Here is a 21,283-nt window from a genome sequence, read left to right on the forward strand (position 1 = left end):
TTGTTACATCACTCATTTTAAAGCCACTAAATATACCAGAGATTTACCTTCTCAAAGACGCATACATGCAGAAATAAGCTTTATTTTACGGCAGATGTGGAAGAAATATAACAATGTATGATTAAAACGATTATGATGAACATTACATCAATTTTCGTAATACTGAATAACTAACACCACGCCAAAATTTCTTACACGTGTATTTGTTTCTTTTTCTCATCTCACTCTTTACAGCTTCAAAAATAAAAACATTTTAACAAAACATTTATTTTCCCATTCACAGCAGAAACTATTTATGATTATGATGGATAAAAAAAATATGCTGAACATCACAAGATCAGTTTTGTAATACTACTGCATAACCGGACACTTATCATCCAGGTACCTTCCTTTATCTTACACTATTGTTTAGCTGTAAAATGTATAAACAATTTATTGCATTGTCCTCAGCTAAAACAAATTATGATTAATCAAGGACCATAGGCTGGTGGAACTGTATAACCCCCTGTATAGCCTTTTAACATTAAAACACTGTATAACATTTCTATATTTTTATTTTCAGTGCCGTTCCCAACTATGTTGCTGCTCATTGTTTAGTCTCTTTATTCTCTCTTTTTCTGTCACTTTCTCTCTCAAGCAAGGTTGATACTGTCCATTGGTCTATTCATAGGCAGTGTGATCTCCAGTTCTTCTCGCTCTGTAATAAATCTGGCATTCCCCTCATGTTTGTGGACTGGATGAGGCAGGTGAAGGCCTAGCTTACTACCAACACAAACACAAAAATGTAAAATCATTTATAATATATTCTCTTTAGTAAGTAATGCATGAAAATTGGATGTTGATACTTGATGTTGATGTATACTTACTACTTTGGAGTTCTGAGGTCAAGAAATGTCTCCTTCACATCCAAAACCAAATCTGAAGCTTTTGTACCAGGCAGTTTAACTTTCACCTGTGTGTTAAAGAGATAGACTGTGAGATTATGTTAAGATGTTATAGGTAACTTTTGAAATGCAACATCTTAAAGGTGCAGTGTGTAAATTTTAGCGGCATCTAGTGGTGAGGTTGTGAATTACAACCAACGGCTCAGTCCACTGCTCACCTCCTGCTTTTGAAACACATAGAGAAGCTACGATAGCTGCCACCGGACAAATATGTCATTGTTGGAGACAACTTAGTAAAAAAGTTTGTCCGTTAAGGGCTTCTATATAAACATGGTGGCACAAAATGGCGACTTCCATGTAAGGGGACCCTCGGTGTATGTAGATAAAACGTCTCATTCTAAGGTAATAAACACATAACGGTTCATTATAAAAAGGTCTTTATACTCCCCTGATAATATAGTTTTATATATTATTTTGCATTTCTGTCAAGAGATCCTTCTAAAAATTACACACTGCACCTTTAAGCCCTTTTCACACAGAGATTACGGAAAATGCGTTTGATTTTTGGTTAATGCACACTGCCAATTAATTTTCGGAATCTGTGTGTACATTCACATAGATACTGTTAAAATCCCGTAAAAACACGTGACTTTTCTTTTATCCACAGCGTCTAAAGTATGCTAATTATCTGTGACTTCTCTCTCTCTCGAGAAACAAGTGCTGTTAAAATTGTTGTTAAAACTAAGTGGATTTTAGTTTATGACAAGATCATAAGGAGCGAGCGCGTGATGCGCTGTTCTGTCATGCTGGTGAATGATCTCTGTTTCAGCGCGGATACTGGAAGAGCTCCCTGATCTCTGCTTCAGTCTACTTTGTAGACATTTCTTGTCGTAAATGTTGATCTGCGTTTAAACATCTCTGTGTCAAAGAGCTGAACCATAACTTCTGGTTGTGATGACATGCACGTCCTCAACATGGCATGCCCCTTACAGCATTGTTTCTGCGTCTTGTTCACACACAATGCTTTCCGTGAATTTTACTAATGTTACTACTTTACAAAAGCGATCCCAGAACATTTACGGGACACGTTTGTGTTCACACAGAAGCCTCTCTGCAAATTTTACGGACATTTTCTGGGACCAAAGTGCTGTGTGAATGGGGTTTTATTGTTTGGATGACTGGTCCACTATAGAGCCCAGCTGGTCCACTAGATTTTATGCCATAGATCTTGACTCTGAGTTTATGGTGCCTTTTCCCCAAAAACTTAAAGGAAAACACCACCGTTTTTTAATATTGTATTTTAATGTCTTTTTCTTAGTCCATATTTAGGCCTCCTTTAAGTTTCTTCAAATGGTTCTGCTATTGTGACAGCTGAGGAACCCAAAGTGATGCCTAAAATATCTTAGAAAAATCTAACTGTAATCTAAGAAAGCTGTAATGTTATGTGGATATTGTATTTATTTGGGTCTGATGTGTGAATGAGTACAAGCATGCTTTCACAGCACATAGATGAGGGGTCCTTCCTGCTCAAGCCAAGAAACAAATCTTCAGTTCCAACAGATTGCTTCAGGATAATCTCATACCTAAACACGCAAACACACATCGAATGACATAGACTCAATATAAACTCATATGTGATTTGTGAAGAGATTATAAAATCATATGTGATTCTGTGATTTGTGTAAATGTTGTGATTCTGATATGCATTTATTTTCTCATACTCAGGTTGTGGTCTTGGATCTGTGAGGTCTTCAAAGTGTGACCCCTCTGTCACTTCTTCATCATCCCAGATATTTTTGTTGTTCTTCTTCACATAGGCAGTACTACCTGAGGAGATAAAAGTATGTAAGTATGTAACAAGTGTCAGTCGTTAACAGAATCTATTTTTAGTGTCTTTAAAATGAGACACAGAGAAGATATACAGAGAACCATAGATATGTATAAAGGCTACCCTGGTGAAAAACAAATATACTTTATTGTATTTCAAGTATATTTAACTTTGCAATAGTACATTACAAATATACTTACAAAGGAATGTACTTTCTTTAAACATATTTAAAGTATGCTTACAACATATTTGCGCGTATTTTTTACAATTAAACTTTTAACATACTTCAAAATAATTATACTTTAGTATATTTTCTAAAAGTATACTTTAGAAAAATATACTTAAAGTTAAAGTTTTGTGCAATTTTTAAAGTATACTAAATTTAAACTTATTTTAAAATGTATTTTAGGTATACTTTATCGGTATGCTTAAAGTTATCATTATAATAATGCACTGACAGTATATTTCCAAAATACATTATTTAGTATTCTTTAGAAACAGTATATTTTAAGCACATTTTGAAAGTATATGGGGTGTACAAATGTATATTATTTTATGGAGAAATAACGTGGGCTTAAAATTACGAGAGAGAGCAGTATGTTCTGTTACATTTTATATTGTAGATGTATACATTTGTAATATACTATTAACATAATAAGGTACACTTTAACTTCACTATAGTCAAGCATTGGATAAACCAATTAATTGTGTTTTACCACAAAATAACCATGGTTTTGCTAATAATAATCAACACACCAAAAAAAACATGGTTACTAAACTTTAACCACAAAAAAAAAACATTCATTTTCGTAAGGGGAATATGAGTGTTTGTTTCTTTGTAGTTTTTGAGTCAATTGCATACCGCTTTTAGCTGTACACATTAATTAACTTAAACAGTTTTCGTAAATGCATTTCAGAGAAAAGTGAATTCTGAGATTTGAATAATGCATCTGACGTGTGGGATGACGTCACGACGCACGTATTTTGATTTTTACCAGTTGTTCAAGACAGACGGATTCAGTACGTTAAAATATCTTAAAATTAATATATTTGATAATCGTTTGACCATTCTGAAGTTTATCAGTAGACTATCATATTTCGAATGCGAAATGTTGTCAATAACGCGGTGTCTAACTCGCTATTAGTGATAAACTGCTGTGTAGCTTAGCTTAGCTTAGCTTATAGCTAATAGCTAATGTTAAAGGTTTGAAAGATAGCACTGTTAGCTTGTTATATCGAATTAGTACACCCGATTGTTTTGTTAAATATATGTATTGGTGTGTATGTATATGTTAATGAAAAAAGGTAGCGTCAGAAAATCTGTTTTTTAATGTAGCGTGAAAGTTAACCATTTATTGACTGTTTAGAGGTTGTAAGGCTTTTACCAATTTTAACTGTATTTAGTATTAATGATGCTGCATTCCTTCCTCAGAAGCTAAAGTTTTTCAAAGACATTTGTAGGGAGGACTTTGCAGCTAATGGTAAGTCATTTTAAACTCTTAAGATATAATAATTCATTCGTAGTAGTAAATCAAGCTTCAGTTTAGATACCGCCTCAATATGTATATAACTTTTCCCGGACAGGGATTAGACTAGTCTTAGACTAAAATAAATGTAAGAGCTGTCTAAACTGAAAACAACTTGCACTAACATATCTTAAAATACACCAGTGTCCTTTGTTTTGCCTCAAAATGCACACAGGTAATGTTTTTATTAAGGCATGTTTTTTGAAACTAGTTATATTTCTTTATTAAACTAAGGCCTAGTCCTGTTTTAAGCTAATCCCTTTACAGGAAACCACCCAATTGTCTGCTTGTTGCATTTTCTTTCTGACAAGTTTTACATTTAAATTTAATACAATAAAATCTTTCTTTAGGAGCTGAAGTATTTTATGTAAGGAGGACTTTGCAGCCCATATAGGCAAGTCATTATAATGAAAACTCTTAGGGGTGGTTTCCCGAACAGGGATTAGCTTTATCCAGGACTAGACCTTAGTTTAATTAGGATAGTTTTAACAAACATGCCTTACTAAAAACATTACTTATGTGCATTACGATGTAAAACAAAGGGCACTGATGTATTTTAAGATATGTCAGAGCAAGTTGTTTTCAGTTTGGACAGCTCTTACATTTATTTTAGTCTAGGACTAGTCTAATTCCTGTCTGGGAAACCGCCCCTTAATATATATGATGACATTTTAGTCAAGCTCTAGTTTAGGTAAAAATATATCTGCTATACAATCTCTGCCAGTAAACTATAGATTTAATACAGTAAGTCTTAAATAAATGTAATGTTTTAATATTAAACACTTTTTAATTGAGCTTATTGTCTATCTTTTTCAGATTTCCTACGGCTGAACCAAAACCTTCCAGACTAAAGTTGATTTGGGAGAGAAAGACGTTGTAAACTAGGGCTGCACGATAAATCGCATGCGATACCACGCGCATCACGTCAGTAATGCCGGTTCCCTGATTGGTATTGGATCGCCATCGGCTGTTTTCGGATGGAGCAGCACTAACTACACAGAGCCTTAAGCCCGGGATACACTGCACGATTATTGGCTGTCCCAGACGAAAGATTGCCATCGTGAAACTATCGTCGTGATTTCTGTGATCGTGGCTCTCCATCGGTGGTCCTATGTCGTACAGTGAGAGAGGTTCAAAGACGGACGTTTTCCCAGTCTTGCGTCCAAAGATAGCCTACGATAGTTTTCTGGCAGTGTCAGAAATTCGCCATGATCACCGCACTGTGTGTTTGCTGCTACGACCTGCGCGCCGGTATTTGTTTACCACAAGCTCATGCTGGTGACGTTTCGCAACATGTGACGCTGCCGCCAAAGCTTCCGTGTCATCATCGTACAGTTTACATGCCTCTCGTACCCGAGTTTAAACGATACATGTCGCACAGTGTGATAAGGTAATGATCTTATAAGAGGACAAGAATCGTGCAGTGTATTCCGGGCTTTAGTTCCCTGACAAGCTGGGCCATATCGCATACATATCGCAGGCGATACGTCCGCGATAATTAATGCGAGATTGCCCCGATTGTCGGTGAACTACGGCTCTGTGTGGTTGGGGCTGCTCCATCTGGGGACAGCTGATGGCGATTTAGTGCTGATCAGGGAGCCGGCATTACTGAGGAGATGTGCCTGACAAACGCATGCGATTTATCGTGCAGCCCTAAACTCAATCATCTTGACATTCTTCAATGAGTAATTGTTCAATTTTTAGGCAAATACTGTACACTTTGAATGCTGTGAATAAAACTATATTTTAAATATATTTAAAATGAATTGTTTTTGACTGTTTTAATCAGCTTTTATTTATTTGGAAAAAATTATATTGGTTGTGTTACCAGCTAAAGTAATCTATTCCCAAAATAGCACTCTTTAAGTTAACTAATTATTAAGGCACTTGAAGTATACTCATTACTAATCTAGCTGCAGGTATGTAAAAGTATACAAAATGTAATGTACTTGGCATATTCATTTTTCACCAGGGCAGTTTTTAGAATTTTGGATTGGCCAAAAATATATAGAATGTATGCAAACAGTCTATTTAAGGTATACTGATTGTATGTTTGCAAGACACTCATAATACATTTGTAATGTACTCCTAACATAAATAAAACACACTCTAAATCCACTTATCAAGCAAGAATTTAGCACAAAAACCGTCATGTACTTAAATTGTACTAAATACACTTAAAGTTGTTCCACTTTAGCACACAAAAGTACACTAAATACACTTAAAGTTGTACTTTGTTACAATTAATATACAACTAAAATATATTAAGTACAAAATTAGTTGTTCCAAAATAGCACTCTTTAAATAAACTAATCAATAGCACACTTTAAGTATACTGGTCATTAGTGTGACTGCAAGTATACTTAAGTATATCAAAATTAAATATATTTAGCATACTATTTTTTCACCAGGGTAGATGTCTCGCCCGCGCTGCTGGCCAATTTAGTGGAACGTCCGCATTTGGCGGCCATCTTACCACAGGCAGCTCGTAGCATTGAGTTTTAATGGTGCAGGTAATTTTTAAATGACTAAAACTTGCTTAATTTTTTACAGATTTTTCAACGGTTTGGTTTGTTATAAACGTCAAAGATGTACCCATGACACTGCATACTTATACAAAAAAAATCACGAAACATGTAATTAAAGCTTCCAGAATTATAGCCACGTTTGTAAGAAACCAAACCGTTTGAAAATTGGTAGAAAATTGAGCACGTGATCATTTTAAAGTACCTGCACCATTAAATTCAATGCTATGAGTGAGCGAGCTGCCTGTGGTAAGATGGCCGCCAGGTGATGATGTTAGTGACTTTGCCGTAACACATCTAGCCTTGTATTATTTATTTGTATTATATTTACCTCAAAGTTTGTCATTTGAATTATGCCTACTCTATAACTAACTTAGATCTCATTCAATAACAGTAAAGTCCCATAACAATAAGGTATCATAAAAAGTTAACATAAACTGGCAATGAGCAGTATATGTTAACAGCATTTATTAATGTTATTTAAAACAAATACAACTATTTTATTTATTAACAATTATTATTTTTAATTAATTGTGCATTACAAATTTAAAGTATTTAAATTTATAAGGTATACAATGGTGGTGATGTTATGGTATTATAATTTTGTTTTTATTATTATTTAGTTTATCTAATATAATACCTTGTTTGTTGTCTGTTGCAGTAAGAGCAGGTGCGCCAATGTGTCCCGGGCCCATTTTCTCCAAAGGCTTTACTTTCTAAAAAACAAAGCAATACAGTTACAGGTATGTAAAAACAACAAGCACGAGCAAAACGTGTTTATAAAGCGCATACCCTCAGATCTTCCTCGTCTTCCTGTGGTGGGCTCAGTAAAGCTGAAAGCGCGTGGAGATCCTGCACGGACGCGAGACCCTCCATCTCTGCTAGTCGACAAGAAAAGTATGTACAAAGTTTTAAGAGCACTTTCTTTGTAAGTTTTTGGCTTATTCTTAACGTCGGCGCGCTGCTCCGTGGCCTCGTTTGATGTTGCCATGGAGAGGCTAAGCAGCAACCGTTGCTAACCGGGAAAAACCCTAAAGAAAATCAACTACAAATCTGACACAAACTGTGTTATATAGAAATAATTTATGATTAAAATATTTCTAATTAAAATATTAATATAGCTTGTAAACGATCAATGTTAATGTAATGTATAGGCTAGTGTAAAGAGCAGTTTTATTGAATCCATACGAACTACTCAAAAGCTTTAGTTTTTTTTTTTTAGTAATTGCTTTCAATATTTGTTTAAACGTGATAATTTTTCATTATTTTTTTAGCCTAGAACACAAATTGGCTATTTTTTGTGTGGTACAAGTACGTTTTTTCCCTTAATTTATTTTGCAGTATCACGTTTCTCACAGCAGATGGCAGCATTCTCCACTAGTGGACTGTATAAAAATGTGACTGTACCTGTAGCCTACTCTTGTGTAAAAAAAAGTAGGGAAAAAATGATGGGGAAAGTCCAACGAGCCACCTGTTTCCATCGAGTAGAGGTCAGAGATAATGTATTTTTCAACAGGATTGCACAAACCAAAATTAAAACGTGTTTAACTGTTATGAGGTTCAATGGTTGTGTGTTTATAGCTTAGTGGTAAAGCATTGCGTCAAAATGTCATGGGTTCAAACCTCAAACTCAGGGAACACACATTCTGATAAAAAATGTATAGCGTGTAAATCTCCTTGGATAAAAGCATCTGCCAAATGCATAAATGTAATGTAAATGTTTACATCCAAGAGGTGCACAGATTGTTTGCAAATAGGCTTTTAGAAAAATATATAAACACATGAAAAATTTACTTGTGAGGACAACTGTGAAAATTGAAGTACAAGTAGCATTGCATCCACAAGAGGTCCTTTGTAATATAGCTTTAAAGATTTATGTGTGTTGTGTGGCTGTAGGCATGTGCAAAAAGCAGGTTTACTGTGTCATTACACAGCGGTGTTAGAGCCTATAGCAGTATTGGGGGGAGGGGGTATGTCAAGCTGCATATCTGTATTTTATTCATCTCTCTCTCTCTCTCTCTCTCTCTCTCTCTCTCGTTATGCGCACATATCTCTTCCTCTCTGTTTGTTGCCTATCGTATGTTCAGAATCTCCCACACGTCTTCCCTCTCATTCTTTCATCTTGTTTTCTTGCATTTTATTTCTGTACACTGTTGACTAAGTTAACCCATTTATTTCAGAATACTTCACAGTATTCCAGGTCTGCATTTGTGTACAATTGTATCTATTTAAGGAAGTCTGAGAGTGAATCTACAAATGCAAGTCTAAATTTGTAAACACATTTTTTATGTAATTTTAAATCTTTGCATTTAAAGGGATGGTTTACCCAAACATTCCAATATCTGTATTCAAAGGAAAATATTTTGAGGAATGTTTGTAACAAAACCGTTCGTTAGCTCCTTTCACTTTCATAGTAGGAAAAAGAATACTATGGAAGTGAATGGGGCTCACAAACAATTTGGTTACAAACATTTCTCAAAATATCTTCCTTAGTGTTCATCAGAACAAAGAAATAAACATGATCTCACGGAAAGTCGTGTTATAGTCACAAAAAATGTGATTAATTTATTTGTGTCCATGAAAAAGGTAAAATTCCGTTCCTTGAGCACGATTGTCTTTTTTATGGAGCCCCTAAGGGGACATGGAGAAAAAATTAAATAAGTTTAGTTTCGCGTGCGCACATGAAACTATCGTGCACGCACGTGAAAGCGAAAGTTTCATGTGCGCACGCAAAAGTTTCACGAACGCACGCAATAGTTTCACGTACACACGCAAAACTAAAATTTTTTTTATTCTGCACATGAAGGTTTCACGTGAGCACGCAAAAGTTTCACATGAGCATGCAAAAGTTTCACATGAGCACGCGAAAGTTTCACGTTGGCACGCGAAAGTTTCACGTTAGCACGCGAAAGTTTCACGTTAGCACGCGAAAGTTTCACGTTAGCACGCGAAAGTTTCACGTTAGCACGCGAAAGTTTCACGTTAGCACGCGAAAGTTTCAAGTTAGCACGCGAAAGTTTCACGTGAGCACGCGAAAGTTTCACGTGAGCACGCGAAAGTTTCACGTGAGCACGCGAAAGTTTCACGTGAGCACGCGAAAGTTTCACGTGAGCACGCGAAAGTTTCACGTGAGTATGCGAAAGTTTCACGTGAGCACATGAAACGAAACTACTTTTTTTTACTACAATGTCACCTTAGGGGCTCGGTACTTTTTCGTGTCACTTGCATGAATTTCTATAAATAGTTTCTCATGTTCGTGGTACAACTTTCTTTTTTGTGTTATTTTATGTAATGTTTTCTCTTTTTTCCCCCTATTTTTAAATCATTGTCACTTGGGGCTGGGGTTAGATTTGGGCTTTGGGTTAGGATGTACTTTTATTTATTGTTTTATACATGTTTTTTTTTCAGCTTTTCAACAATTTTTTGTTGGGGTTAAAGTTGAGGTTTGTGTTAGGATGTCTAAAAATTTGTGCTGGGCAAAGTAAATTTTTGCATAATATGTGTGTGTGCTGTGTGTAATTATTATGTATATTTAAACACACACATACATGTATACATTTTCAGAAATGTATATATATATATATATATATATATATATATATATATATATATATATATATATATATATATATATTTTTTTTTTTTTTTTATTATGTTACAAATCACTTTTATTTTGTATGCGCTTAATCACGATTAATCTTTGCCCAGCATAAAAATGTAACAGAAAGTGATTTTAACCCCAAGCGACAATGGTAAAAAAAGGGGAAAAAACAATTAGAAAACAATACGTAAAATGACACAAAAGAAAGTCGTGTCACGTACACAAAAAACTAATTATAGAAATTCATGCGAGTGACACGAAAAAGACATTTGTGCTCAAGGCACGAAAAAGCTGAATTTTGTGCCACAAATAAATAAAATAAATTTTTGTGACTTTAACACTTTCCGTGAGATCAGTCTGAAAGAAATGTATACAGGTTTGTAAATACATGAGAGTGAGTAAATGATGACAAATCTATCCCACTATCCCTTTAAGTGACCCTGAATTGGGGACAAATCTGCCTAAGTGAGTCTAAATTTTGATGTCTAAACAAAGCTTGAGAAGCAGCTACAGGTGTGTTTCTGTCATTCTCTTATTTGTAGCTGAAATTCAGATCTTATTATTCCAGTGATCTGATCTATTGTCAGACATATGCCCAAAGATTATACTGGCTTTAGTCTACCAAATGAGCTGGCAACCAGCATTGAACCCATCGCACCAGAACCCAAGCATGAACTGGAATATGGTTGTGTCATAACCTGGTGCCTTTGAAAATCTGATGTTAATGTTTGGAATTAGGGAAATAATCAGACGCAGCTGCTACTCCTACCAGTCTGTGTGCATTTCTGTTTGTGTGTGAATGTAGGTGGGTGGTTAGCCAGAGATTTTGGATATTTTGTGACTTAAGCCACACAGCGAACGTGTGACTTACTAATCTATTTTCCATTGTTGATTGGAATGCCATGAAGTCAGAATATCCACGACTGGGTGGTACTATAGGATTACAATTCCACAAGTGATGTCCTTTATTTGGATTGGCTTTAGTTAGGATTAGGGACTGCTTATCCCAAGAAAACATATAAAACAGCCGAGGTTGAAAACTTCTCTCACCGTCATAGCAGAAGTGCACATACAGTACACCGTGAACAAATATTCAGATTGGGCTTTAGTTGTATTATTGGATTGTGGGCAACATGTACTTGTGCAAGGCAGCTTGCAGTGAGATTACCATCCCTAGGCAGAGAAATGCAAGAACGTTGGGTCGCTTCCTCCAGAGAAAGGGTGCAGGGCTGGACTCACACCTGACAGCAGGTTATCCCAACTGGAAAGGTAGATCCAGTTATGCCCTGGAACTCCAGAAACTGGATGCTTTTGTGCAAATCCACGAGTGCTCTGTGAAGGAGACAGTGAGTGCCAATACCAAAATGGTGTACAGGTAAAGGATAATGCTATAGTTTATGATGTGTTGCTTGGGCATTGATGGATTTTTAGCTCAAGATGATTTCCTAAATATTATCTATGCATTTGCAATTTTATGGAGGGCAGATTAAAGACCAAATTTCCAGTCGACAATTCGAATGTGCATTATATAAAAGCAGCGTAATACCGCTTTAGCTGTGTAACAAAATTGAAGATTATGTTTATGCATTGAAACACCAGTATAAATCAAGAGAGATAACACTAAAGTTATTAGCAAAACCCGATCTACTTCGACTCACACTGGGTCTGCATGTTAATGACTAGCAATATGACTAATCCCAAATGACAGCTGGGATTATGCTGAAGGGAAAGAGAGCGAGAGGATATACAGACTTTTACAGAAGGAAAAGGGCATCATGCAGACAAATATCTATGTCTTGTGCCATTTTCGAGAGAGTGATTGCTGTAGCAGTAGAGTAAAATTGTTATCAAGTACTATTATCTCTCCGCATTCAATGTTCTTTCATTCCAGTTAAGCGGTTTACTGTATTTTGAGGTTCTTCACAGTTCATTTCCACAGGCAGTGACTGACAGATTCAAACTGTGAATATGTTCAGTGTGGAGGCATTGAAGGTTTGCTTGTCACAGCTCTGATGTGTGATCACTTAAAGCCACAATACGGGGCTTTTGTAATAAAATATCCAAAAAACACAGTGTGATATATTTAATGCAGTTGTGTACTTGCATTATCCCAAAAGTTCCCAAGGATTGTAAATCCAGAGAAATTCCTGTTTTAAATCATGTTTTTGCATTGTCTCCCTTGTAATTATTTTAGTGACGTTGGCTGTTTCTTAATATGCGTTCTTCAGCGATCTTGCGTCCTTGTGTCCTCGCTCTACGTCATTATTAACCGTCGAAGTTCAATTACAATTCTCAAGAACGCAAGTACAGAGGGCGCATAAAAATACCTGGATGTGTTCTTGATATCGAGGATGCATCGAGTGCAGACTTTCGCGCTGAAGTCGCTTTACATCCCAGAAGTCATTGCGTCATTGACCAACAGGAAGATCGCACACCTCTCAATTCTCACAAGTGCGTTCTGTGTTCTCGCGACCTTCTGAGTTCGTTCTTCCAAGGTCGCCTGGCAAGACTGATCTTCACGAGAACGCAAGTCCGTTCTTTGCGTTCTTGGAATTGAGAAATTTTTTATATTGAGAATATTTGCGCTATAGTCAGTTTCCCGTTGTAGAAACTATGGCAACACATGTGGACAAACGCAGAAGTAGCGGTTATGCAGCATCTAAAACGCAGCTGTTGTGACGTGCAGCTAATTTATTATGATGTCATAAAATGTTATCAACTATAACTATAAAACATATAGTTTTGAAAATAATTTTATATTAATGAGTATAGAGGAGTTCACACCACAACTATAACGATAAAAATACAATGAACGATATCGTTAGGATCACTTTCTGAGCTATTTTTTTCCCGCCTGATCAATGATAAACCATTGACAGCCAGTCAAATCTATTTGAACTTAAAGTGCATGCGCACTTGAATACTAGTGGAGAAGAACATTGCTGAGGTCCATAACATGATTAGTGAATTTAATATGTCTCTGGATGGTTATAACAACATCTCCTACTGTTCCACTCTCCTTCATAACGTCAATAAGCTTCAATAAGCAGGAGGAATTATGATAATGTCGGTCTTGTCTATATCACCAATCCCAGGAAGTAAACTGTTGCACACAATCCGTGTTTGATGTAGTCCAAGAAAAGAGATTTACATTGGAGATGATAACTTGTGTCAATGTTTACTTTTATATATAACATACTGTCACAAAAACACAGACATGTACACACACACAACCACACACAGACACACAACCACTCACAACTACACACACAAACACGAAATTATATATAACATACTGTCACAAACACACACACACACACACACACACACACACACACAAAATATTACACACACAAACATACTCACACAAACATAAATGTCCCAACTGCCCCATCTGTCCAACTGCCCCAAATGCCTCATCTGCCCCAAATGCCCATTCTGCCCCAACTGCCATATTCTGCCCCAAATGCCCCTTCCGCCCCAAATGCCCAATTCTGCCCCAACTGCCCTAAATGCCCCATCTGCCCTAAATGCCCCATTCTGCCCCAAATGCCCCATCTGCCCCAACTGCCCAATTCTGCCCGAAATGCCCCATTCGGCCCCAAATGCCCCATTCTGCCCCAAAGCCCTGTCTGCCCCAAACACCCAATTCTGCCCCAACCGCCCTGAATGCCCCAACTGCCCTAAATGCCCCAACTGCCCTAAATGCCCCAACTGCCCTAAATGCCCCAACTGCCCTAAATGCCCCATCTGCCCTAAATGCCCCATTCTGCCCCAAATGCCTAATCTGTCCCAACTGCCCCATTTTGCCCCAAATGCCCCGTCTCCCCAACTGCCCAATTCTGCCCCAAATGCCCCATTTTGCCCCAACTGCCCAATTCTGCCCCAAATGCCCCGTCTGCCCCAACTGCCCAATTCTGCCCCAAATGCCCCATTTACACAATTCTGCCCTACCTGCCTCATCTGCCCCAACTAACTCAACTGCCCCAACTGCAGCTCCATCTATTATTCTCAGACTACGCTTTCTCAAGCCAACATAAAGTTTGTTCACAAAGTTTAACCTCATCTAGTTTGTCCTAATATGCTGTCGATAGAATTTAAATAGGGTGACCATACGTGCCATTCTTCCTGGCCAGGATTTCGGGTGCTTCTTCCCGAAGTCATATTTGTCGACCGCATATGTCATAGAGGATTATTATTATTATTATTAAAAGCAACCATTACATTTTAAGGTAAGAATGAAACTACGATTGTATGTCTGTTTTTAACTGAATGCCGTATGCGGTCAACAAATACTACTTCCGGAAGACGCACCGAAATTCTGTCCAGGACACGTCCGAGAAGAATGGCACGTGTGGTCACCCTAATTTAAAGCTTTGAAAAAATAGAAATCTCCACTCAAAATAGTGAAACTCTTTACCATTATTTTTGACACATTTTTAAGTAATTTAACCTTGACCTTGACTTGTCTTGGGAATCTTCTGACTTTTGAGTTTTTCTGTACCATCGCATAAAGTTAGTCAGGATAATTGATCTGGAAACGAGGTGGTGGGCTCATGACATGAGACAGGAAAGCACATGGCACTCAAAAACAAACAATGGCCATGTGCTTTCAAACACAGAACATGGGGCTGTCACGGTAAACTAGGAAGAATGCTAAGGGAAGACAGGACTGTGAAAATATCTGTTACATTTCAACCATCTTATAATGTTGCCCTTGTCAAATTTTCACATATTTTGTGTTTCTTTATTTCTGGGATGTTCTTAGAGAAGATGCAATTTGCAACTTAACAGATGTAGTAAGAAATTAAAACTGAGGAAGTCGGGTCCTCTGGGATCTCTCTTAAATCCGTGTTTGACTAAACTAATTTCCTGTAAGAGCTCGCTATTTGGTTGGGAGTATAATAAAGTGGGTGATCTCTGACTGAGTCTCATTATCATGGGGACGTTTCGAGAGATCTTTGTCTCAGGGTGCCAGAATATTTTTCGTCACTCTAAAAAAGGATGCGTGTATCAGGGACGCCGAAGTGTGACAGATTAAGCTCGTTTTAATGACACACTTATCTCAGTTAAGACTGTCAGAGAGAGGCTTTACTGAGCAGGCACATACAATACACTTTAAAGATAAAACAGAGAGGATGCTAAGTAGAATTCAGTTCAAGCTTCAGTCATTTACATGAACTCTACTGTCCCTGTCGGGTCAAATGTTTTTCCTGCATTTGGGATTTTGGCGCAGACATCTAGTTCTGAGCCTTTTCTGTCAAATCATTGTCTCAATCTCACTGTAGGGGAAGGAAGTTTGAAGGCATTGTGGGATAGGTCTCCAATAGCAAATCCTGTGTCATTGTGTGACCTGACAGAAGCCCCATTTTCTGTTTTCGGGATGATTAAGCTGGGCTTGCATATTGAGGTTGTGTGTTTGTATTTCATTCGACTAGCCACACAGTCAGTGACATCAAAATCTTTAACGTTTTTATCTGGTAAAAAATATTAAGACGTTATGTTGATGATAAACTGTTGCACCAGATTGTAGTTTGTGTAGCGACATCATTCACATGCATTATAACTGTATCTATCTACACATCACACAGTCCTATCCAGATGGATTGGCTGTGTAGATCTGCACTGAGCTGCTGGTGAGAGACTGCAGTTATTTCAGTCTCATTGCAGTCTCTCTCTCTCTCTCTCTCTCTCTCTCTCTCTCTCTCTCTCTCCTCCCTCCTTATCGTCTTTGATTGAGCATCATTCTCACATGCTACTCTTTCACACTCTCTCCATCTCTATTTGCTTCTTACTTACAGGCACAGTGGTCATGCTTCATTCTCTCTCTCTCTTTCTCTCTCTCTCCCTCTCTCTCTCTCCTTCGCTTGTCTGCTTTCGTTTACATATTTCTTCATCAAACTGACTGTTTTTAGTGCAAGTCAAACCGCATTCGCCTGATTTTGGTGAGGGGACATTTGGATGCGGGACACAGCGTGTTTTTGCGGTGATCTCACCTCACGGCTCACTACCTCGCGGAGGGGTTTTAAAAAGGGGGTCCTGCTCCATCCTGGAGTTTCGAGGATCTATCGATTATCCTGTTTGCTGCCTGCCGAGTGTTTTGCCGGAGCCCTGGAGTCTGTTAGCTGTGCATAGCTGTGCATCCCCTGCGGTGCACGCTGACTGCTTTTATAGTTTCGGAGGTCGAAGAAATCCCCCTCTGCCCATCCTGAGGACGAACACAGCAGAGGGTCAGCAGAGGACAGAAAGGATAAAAAAGAAGAGTGAAGAGCAAAAGAGCGCATTATTATTATTATTTGCTTTGAAGACCAGCTAACTGTTGAGAGAGAGTTTTAAAGCAAGACCTCTGGTTCATTGAAGGTGACTCTTCCACTTTTGAGATCTGATCCAGATCACTTGGAACTTCCAGGATAATCCTGATTCTCAAACCCAGTTGCTTCACAGCCCGTAACCATGCAGGTGTCTTTCGCATGTACAGATCACGGACTAAAGGCCCCGCGCCCCAGCGAGCCGAACAAGCAGAACACGTCGAGTCCGAACACGGCCAGTGCGGCACGGGCACGGTTTCGAACGGTGGCGCTGATCGCCCGCAGTCTGGGGACTTTCACGCACAGACACCACATTTCCCTGAAAGAGTCCACCGGAAAACTCACAGGCATGAAGTACAGGTATGAACAACTTCTAGGATCACAGGACAACTTAGCATCGCCAAAATGTGTTATTACATGTTTATATACAGTAATGTGTTTCACAATGCACATTTAATAAATGTTGCAGCTTCAGCGTCTTAATTCCATAATTTCATAAACTTCAGTAATACTTTTCATAACAATCTCTGAATTATGTATTTGGTTTTCATTTCCCTGGAGATGCAAGGAAGCTTTTCTGGCTACTGCAAGTTTTTCTGTTGACTAGTTGGTCTTAAAGCTGTGTATAATTAGTTTCAGGTTGACCTGATATATTAACATAATATGCATTCTTGCATTCACAGACAGCAGAACAGAGGGTTTTGTTTTTCAAGTTTGAGCAGCTACACGGCGGCTTGTTTTCGGTACACTAATTAAAGCATCATGTTTAAAAATATCAAAACTAAAGATAGACACAAAAAATCTTGACGCATTGTTATCTGCAACCCAGTTTTGTAACTATCGCTGCATTTACACTGCCTGTTTAAAATGACTCAATTTTTCCCTTCAAGTGGCACAGATTGGATATGACCCATAGACGTGTAAGCAGGAAAAAAAGTGCATAGATTCTGATATTCTCCGATCGGTTTCAGGTCTCATTCATATGCAGTGTCGGGGAAAGTTACTTTTAAAAGTAATGCATAAATAATAATACTTAGGTTACTTTTAAGTTACTTTTGCGTTCCTTTTTTTAGTTGGCTGAGGTTTGATCTTTTTCAGGCCTTGCATGTGTTTTTTATGACTGAGAAGTTCTGCATTCAGAAATTGCATATTTCCATTGCAAAAATGTCAAGCTCCGGCCTGCCATCTCCATTTCTGACTCAAACTGTACCTGCTCAGCCACGCACACATAGAGTGTGTAATTTTTAGTGTGTAAAGTTTTAGTACATATAATTTTTTTTAAATCTAATTTAATAAACTAAAAAGTAACTTTTAATAATGTGCACACATTAATATTTGAGTTTTTAGTTTAATGAATAAAGTAATGCGTTACTTTACTCGTTAGTTCAGAAAAGTAATATTATTATGTAATGCACATTTCTTGTAATGCATTACCCCAACACTGTTCATATGTATAAATAAATAGGATATAAATTGGATACATTTGAGTCCGCAATGTAAGCGGATGTTCCCATGTCAAGACGCGTCGTGTGTCATTGAAAATGCGACGCTGTCAAATGACGTCAACTCAGGTGGACACCACCCGCGATCACATGACTTTTCTTAGCACATCTTTGGCTCGATGGCTCCACTTAGTTAAGTTATGTTAAAGTTTTATGTCTTGTTACATAATAAAGCTTTGTAATCTTGTATAATCAATGTCTGTGTCTATTGCATATCGTGATGTTTTACTTCCTCTGTGGTTTAGGCTGTTCCGGGTCAGTATGCCTACCTTGAATCAGGGGTCTCCACGGGTCCACTTAGATCCAAAAACTTGAGGTCTGACCCAAGACCCGAGCTAGTTTGCGTCTAAAAGTTTAAAGGTGACATAGAATGATTGAACTGTGTATTTATCCTTGTTCTGTGATGTGACATGTAGACAAAAAAAAATTTGTTTGGGTCTGTAATGCCTTAGAAGCTTCCTAAAAACCTCTCTCAGATAGCTCTATTAGGGTGGGGGATTTTAAACAAGTGGTTTTGCACCTATTTGGCTCCACCTACTGGCTTAACTTGCAATCTCATTACTAATTGGCTGACTTTGCTGCCACCCAAAAAATGCAGCCAACTATTTTAACGTGGAGGGGCAGCGAGACGCATGCGATGTCACAAGCATCAGTCCCCCAGATTGGGCTGTTCTCTGGCTGACACCTCCAAAAGAGGAACCCCTATGAGACTGAGATGTTTAGCATGTTTAGCACTTTTTGTATGTTTGTGAATGTGGGTAGACTACCATTATTCAACAAAGACCAGGTAAAAATGGTTTTTCATTCTCTGTCCCCTTTAACATCTGCCTCGGACACGGGTCGTGTATAATAATAGCGGCATCGGGTCTTGTGTAATTTAAAATGAATGTGTTTTTGCCGAACGGACCCGAGATGACCCAATTATCTTGCGTGTGTGGGTCAATGTCCTTTTTCAACCCGTCCTCTGTTTGCCAAGAGTGCTTGCGACATCGTGTGGCTGGCGGTAGCTTAATTTTTGTTTGGATGCACCTGTCCATCAATTTTAAATGTATATTTAGCGGTTACCTTGGTGTCATCATCAGATAAATAATGAAAATAAATAGAGTAACGGGCCAAATTGGTTGTGAGGCCACTGGGGGTTCTTTCTGTCTGACTGGTGCATGCGGGGTTGCAGATTGCATGCACGTCAATTCTGTATACATTCATGTTCGGGTCGGATTCGGGTCTAATTTTCTTCAGTTTTATCTCAGGTCGGGTCTTTCTTTTAAAAAAAAACATTTATGCATGTCGGGTTCAGGTAGAAAGTGATTTGTGTAATTTTGGGTCATTTTTTTGGACCCGAGAAGACCTTGTTTTGCCAAGTGTTTTGTGTAAATGCAGATATCAGATACAAATTGCTTTTAAAAGATGATGTAAACAGGTTGTCGGATATAGTCAACAAATCGGATTTGGGCATTAAGATCTGGAGTGAAAATCCACCCTAAGACCTAACACTAGAAAAATGATCCAAGTGGTTGGTGAAGTGATGAATGAAGCGATATGCTAAAGAAATGATCAACTAAAAAGTGAATTGCAACTGGTTTAACAGCAGTTGATAAAAAATTCATGACACTTTGAAGTGACAATTGTTACAGATATTTGTGTGTAAAATAGTGAATTAAGATGATTGTAGCAGAGCACAGAGAACATTCAGCATGTGTGAGAATGTGTGGAGGAGGTGGGAACTAATGGTTTTTGTGCTGGAAATAATTAATTGCATCTGAGGCACAAGTGTACCGCAAGCATGCAACAGTTTAAACATATCTGCCAGTTTCCATAACGACAGAGGACTAGTTTGCCAGTATGTTACTCTAATTAGACACATTAGCCGTCGGACAGGGGTCATAATTGGGCAGCAGGTTAAACCTGAACGCCCAACAGCTGACCAGCTTTACACACTCCTGTTATTGCACTTTTGTAGACTTTTCATGAATTTATTACTTTATTTGATCTTTTGTATTAACAGAGTTCAGAACCTTTAAACTTGTGTCTAGTTCAAATATATATTTTATTGAGATATTAACACTTGACTGCTTACATCAACCAGTGTTTATGGAGGCTACTCTGAAACGGTGCAGTAGCTTAATGAGCTACAAGCTACTTATAAAAGTAGTTAAACTACAACCAAGCTACCCATCTGAAAAATGATTACATTGCAAAAATGAATTTCTTTCTTAGTTTTTTTTTTGTCTTGTTTTCAGTAGAAATATCTAAAAATTCTAAAATCAATATGTATTTTCTTGATGAGCAAATGACCTAAGAAAATAACTCTAGTTTTTAGACAAAACATATCAAATTTAAGTGAATTTGTGCTTAAAACAACACTGAAAAAAAGTGATTCATTGAATTTAATCAATTTTTTTAAGGTAAGTGGTTGCAATCAATTTTTTTAAGCTACATTTAAACAAAAGTTTTATCTTTTATTTTACGTTACTCTTTTTTTGTTTAAATGTAGCTTAAATAAATTGATTGCAACCGCTTACCTTAAAAAATTGATTAAATTCAATGAATCATTTTTTTCAGTGAAGCAAAAAAAAATGGAATAAGAAATTTTTTCTTGAATTTACTTAATATAAGAAAAAATCTGCAAAAAATGTCTTAAAATGTCTGGAATTTTATTAAACAAAACAGAAAAAAATGCTGGGACCCAGTGTTGGGTCAAAAAGGGACGAGCCCAGCAGCTGGGTTGAAATTAACCCAGAAAATGTTTATATTTGACCCATCAATGGGTTAACACAACACAGTATTTTGGGTGTAAACAACTCAGCGTGGTGTATGATATGACCTCTATCACAATAACTAACAGCATTCAATAAAAACATCTAAAGGCAAAATTAGACAGAATTAATTTCCTCAATTTGTTAAGATCCAAAATCATGTCACGTAATAAAGCTGTCATTGCAAACAGACGTCAAGGAGAAGACAAACTGCTCAGAGGCCCAAACATTGTTTTAGAGAATTCTTATACGGTTGTTTTCACAGGACAAAGTAGCCGTGAATAATGCCTCTTTGTATATCTGGATATGTCGGATGTCCTGGAGAACAAATAACTGTCTGTGGGCTTTCAACA

The 21,283-nt window shown here is 37.5% G+C and overlaps 2 protein-coding genes and 1 long non-coding RNA gene across 4 annotated transcripts in view; 2 read left to right on the forward strand and 1 right to left on the reverse strand.

The window, feature by feature from the left end:
* Window positions 1-64: 64 nt before the first annotated feature.
* On the reverse strand, window positions 65-7,780 carry dnaaf6 (dynein axonemal assembly factor 6). The gene is made up of 6 exons (XM_055203413.2): window positions 7,556-7,780; window positions 7,404-7,479; window positions 2,606-2,711; window positions 2,371-2,467; window positions 867-952; window positions 65-762 (listed from the first exon to the last, which is right to left on the reverse strand). The coding sequence occupies exons 1-6, from the start codon at window positions 7,637-7,639 to the stop codon at window positions 633-635; spliced, it is 579 nt and encodes a 192-aa protein (XP_055059388.2). The 5' UTR covers window positions 7,640-7,780; the 3' UTR covers window positions 65-632.
* LOC129419011 (uncharacterized) lies at window positions 3,784-6,004 on the forward strand. The gene is made up of 2 exons (XR_012358693.1): window positions 3,784-4,193; window positions 5,055-6,004. It is a non-coding gene; the product is annotated as an uncharacterized lncRNA (long non-coding RNA).
* A 3,543-nt stretch (window positions 7,781-11,323) lies between the features above and the next one.
* The window catches only part of kcnab1b (potassium voltage-gated channel subfamily A regulatory beta subunit 1b), an 84,154-nt gene continuing 74,194 nt past the window's right edge, over window positions 11,324-21,283 (forward strand). Inside the window, exon 1 of one of the 2 annotated variants that reach the window (XM_073856233.1) lies at window positions 11,324-11,739. In XM_073856233.1, the coding sequence (XP_073712334.1) occupies window positions 11,498-11,739 (242 nt within the window). In that variant the 5' untranslated portion in view covers window positions 11,324-11,497. Of the gene's footprint in view, window positions 11,740-16,127; window positions 17,033-21,283 lie in introns of those variants that run through there. The other variant, XM_073856234.1, reaches the window with a different exon arrangement.

This window comes from Misgurnus anguillicaudatus, chromosome 2 (genome assembly GCF_027580225.2).
Source record: "Misgurnus anguillicaudatus chromosome 2, ASM2758022v2, whole genome shotgun sequence".
NCBI classification, from domain to species: domain Eukaryota; kingdom Metazoa; phylum Chordata; class Actinopteri; order Cypriniformes; family Cobitidae; genus Misgurnus; species Misgurnus anguillicaudatus.

Coding starts and splice junctions, on each gene's coding strand:
- dnaaf6 (XM_055203413.2), bottom strand. CDS start 7,639: ATGGAGGGTCTCGCGTCCGTGCAGGATCTCCACGCGCTTTCAGCTTTA. Junction 2,712..7,403: donor TGCAACAGACAACAAACAAG/GTATTATATTAG, acceptor TTATCTCCTCAG/GTAGTACTGCCTATGTGAAG. Junction 2,468..2,605: donor GATCCAAGACCACAACCTGA/GTATGAGAAAAT, acceptor TTGCGTGTTTAG/GTATGAGATTATCCTGAAGC.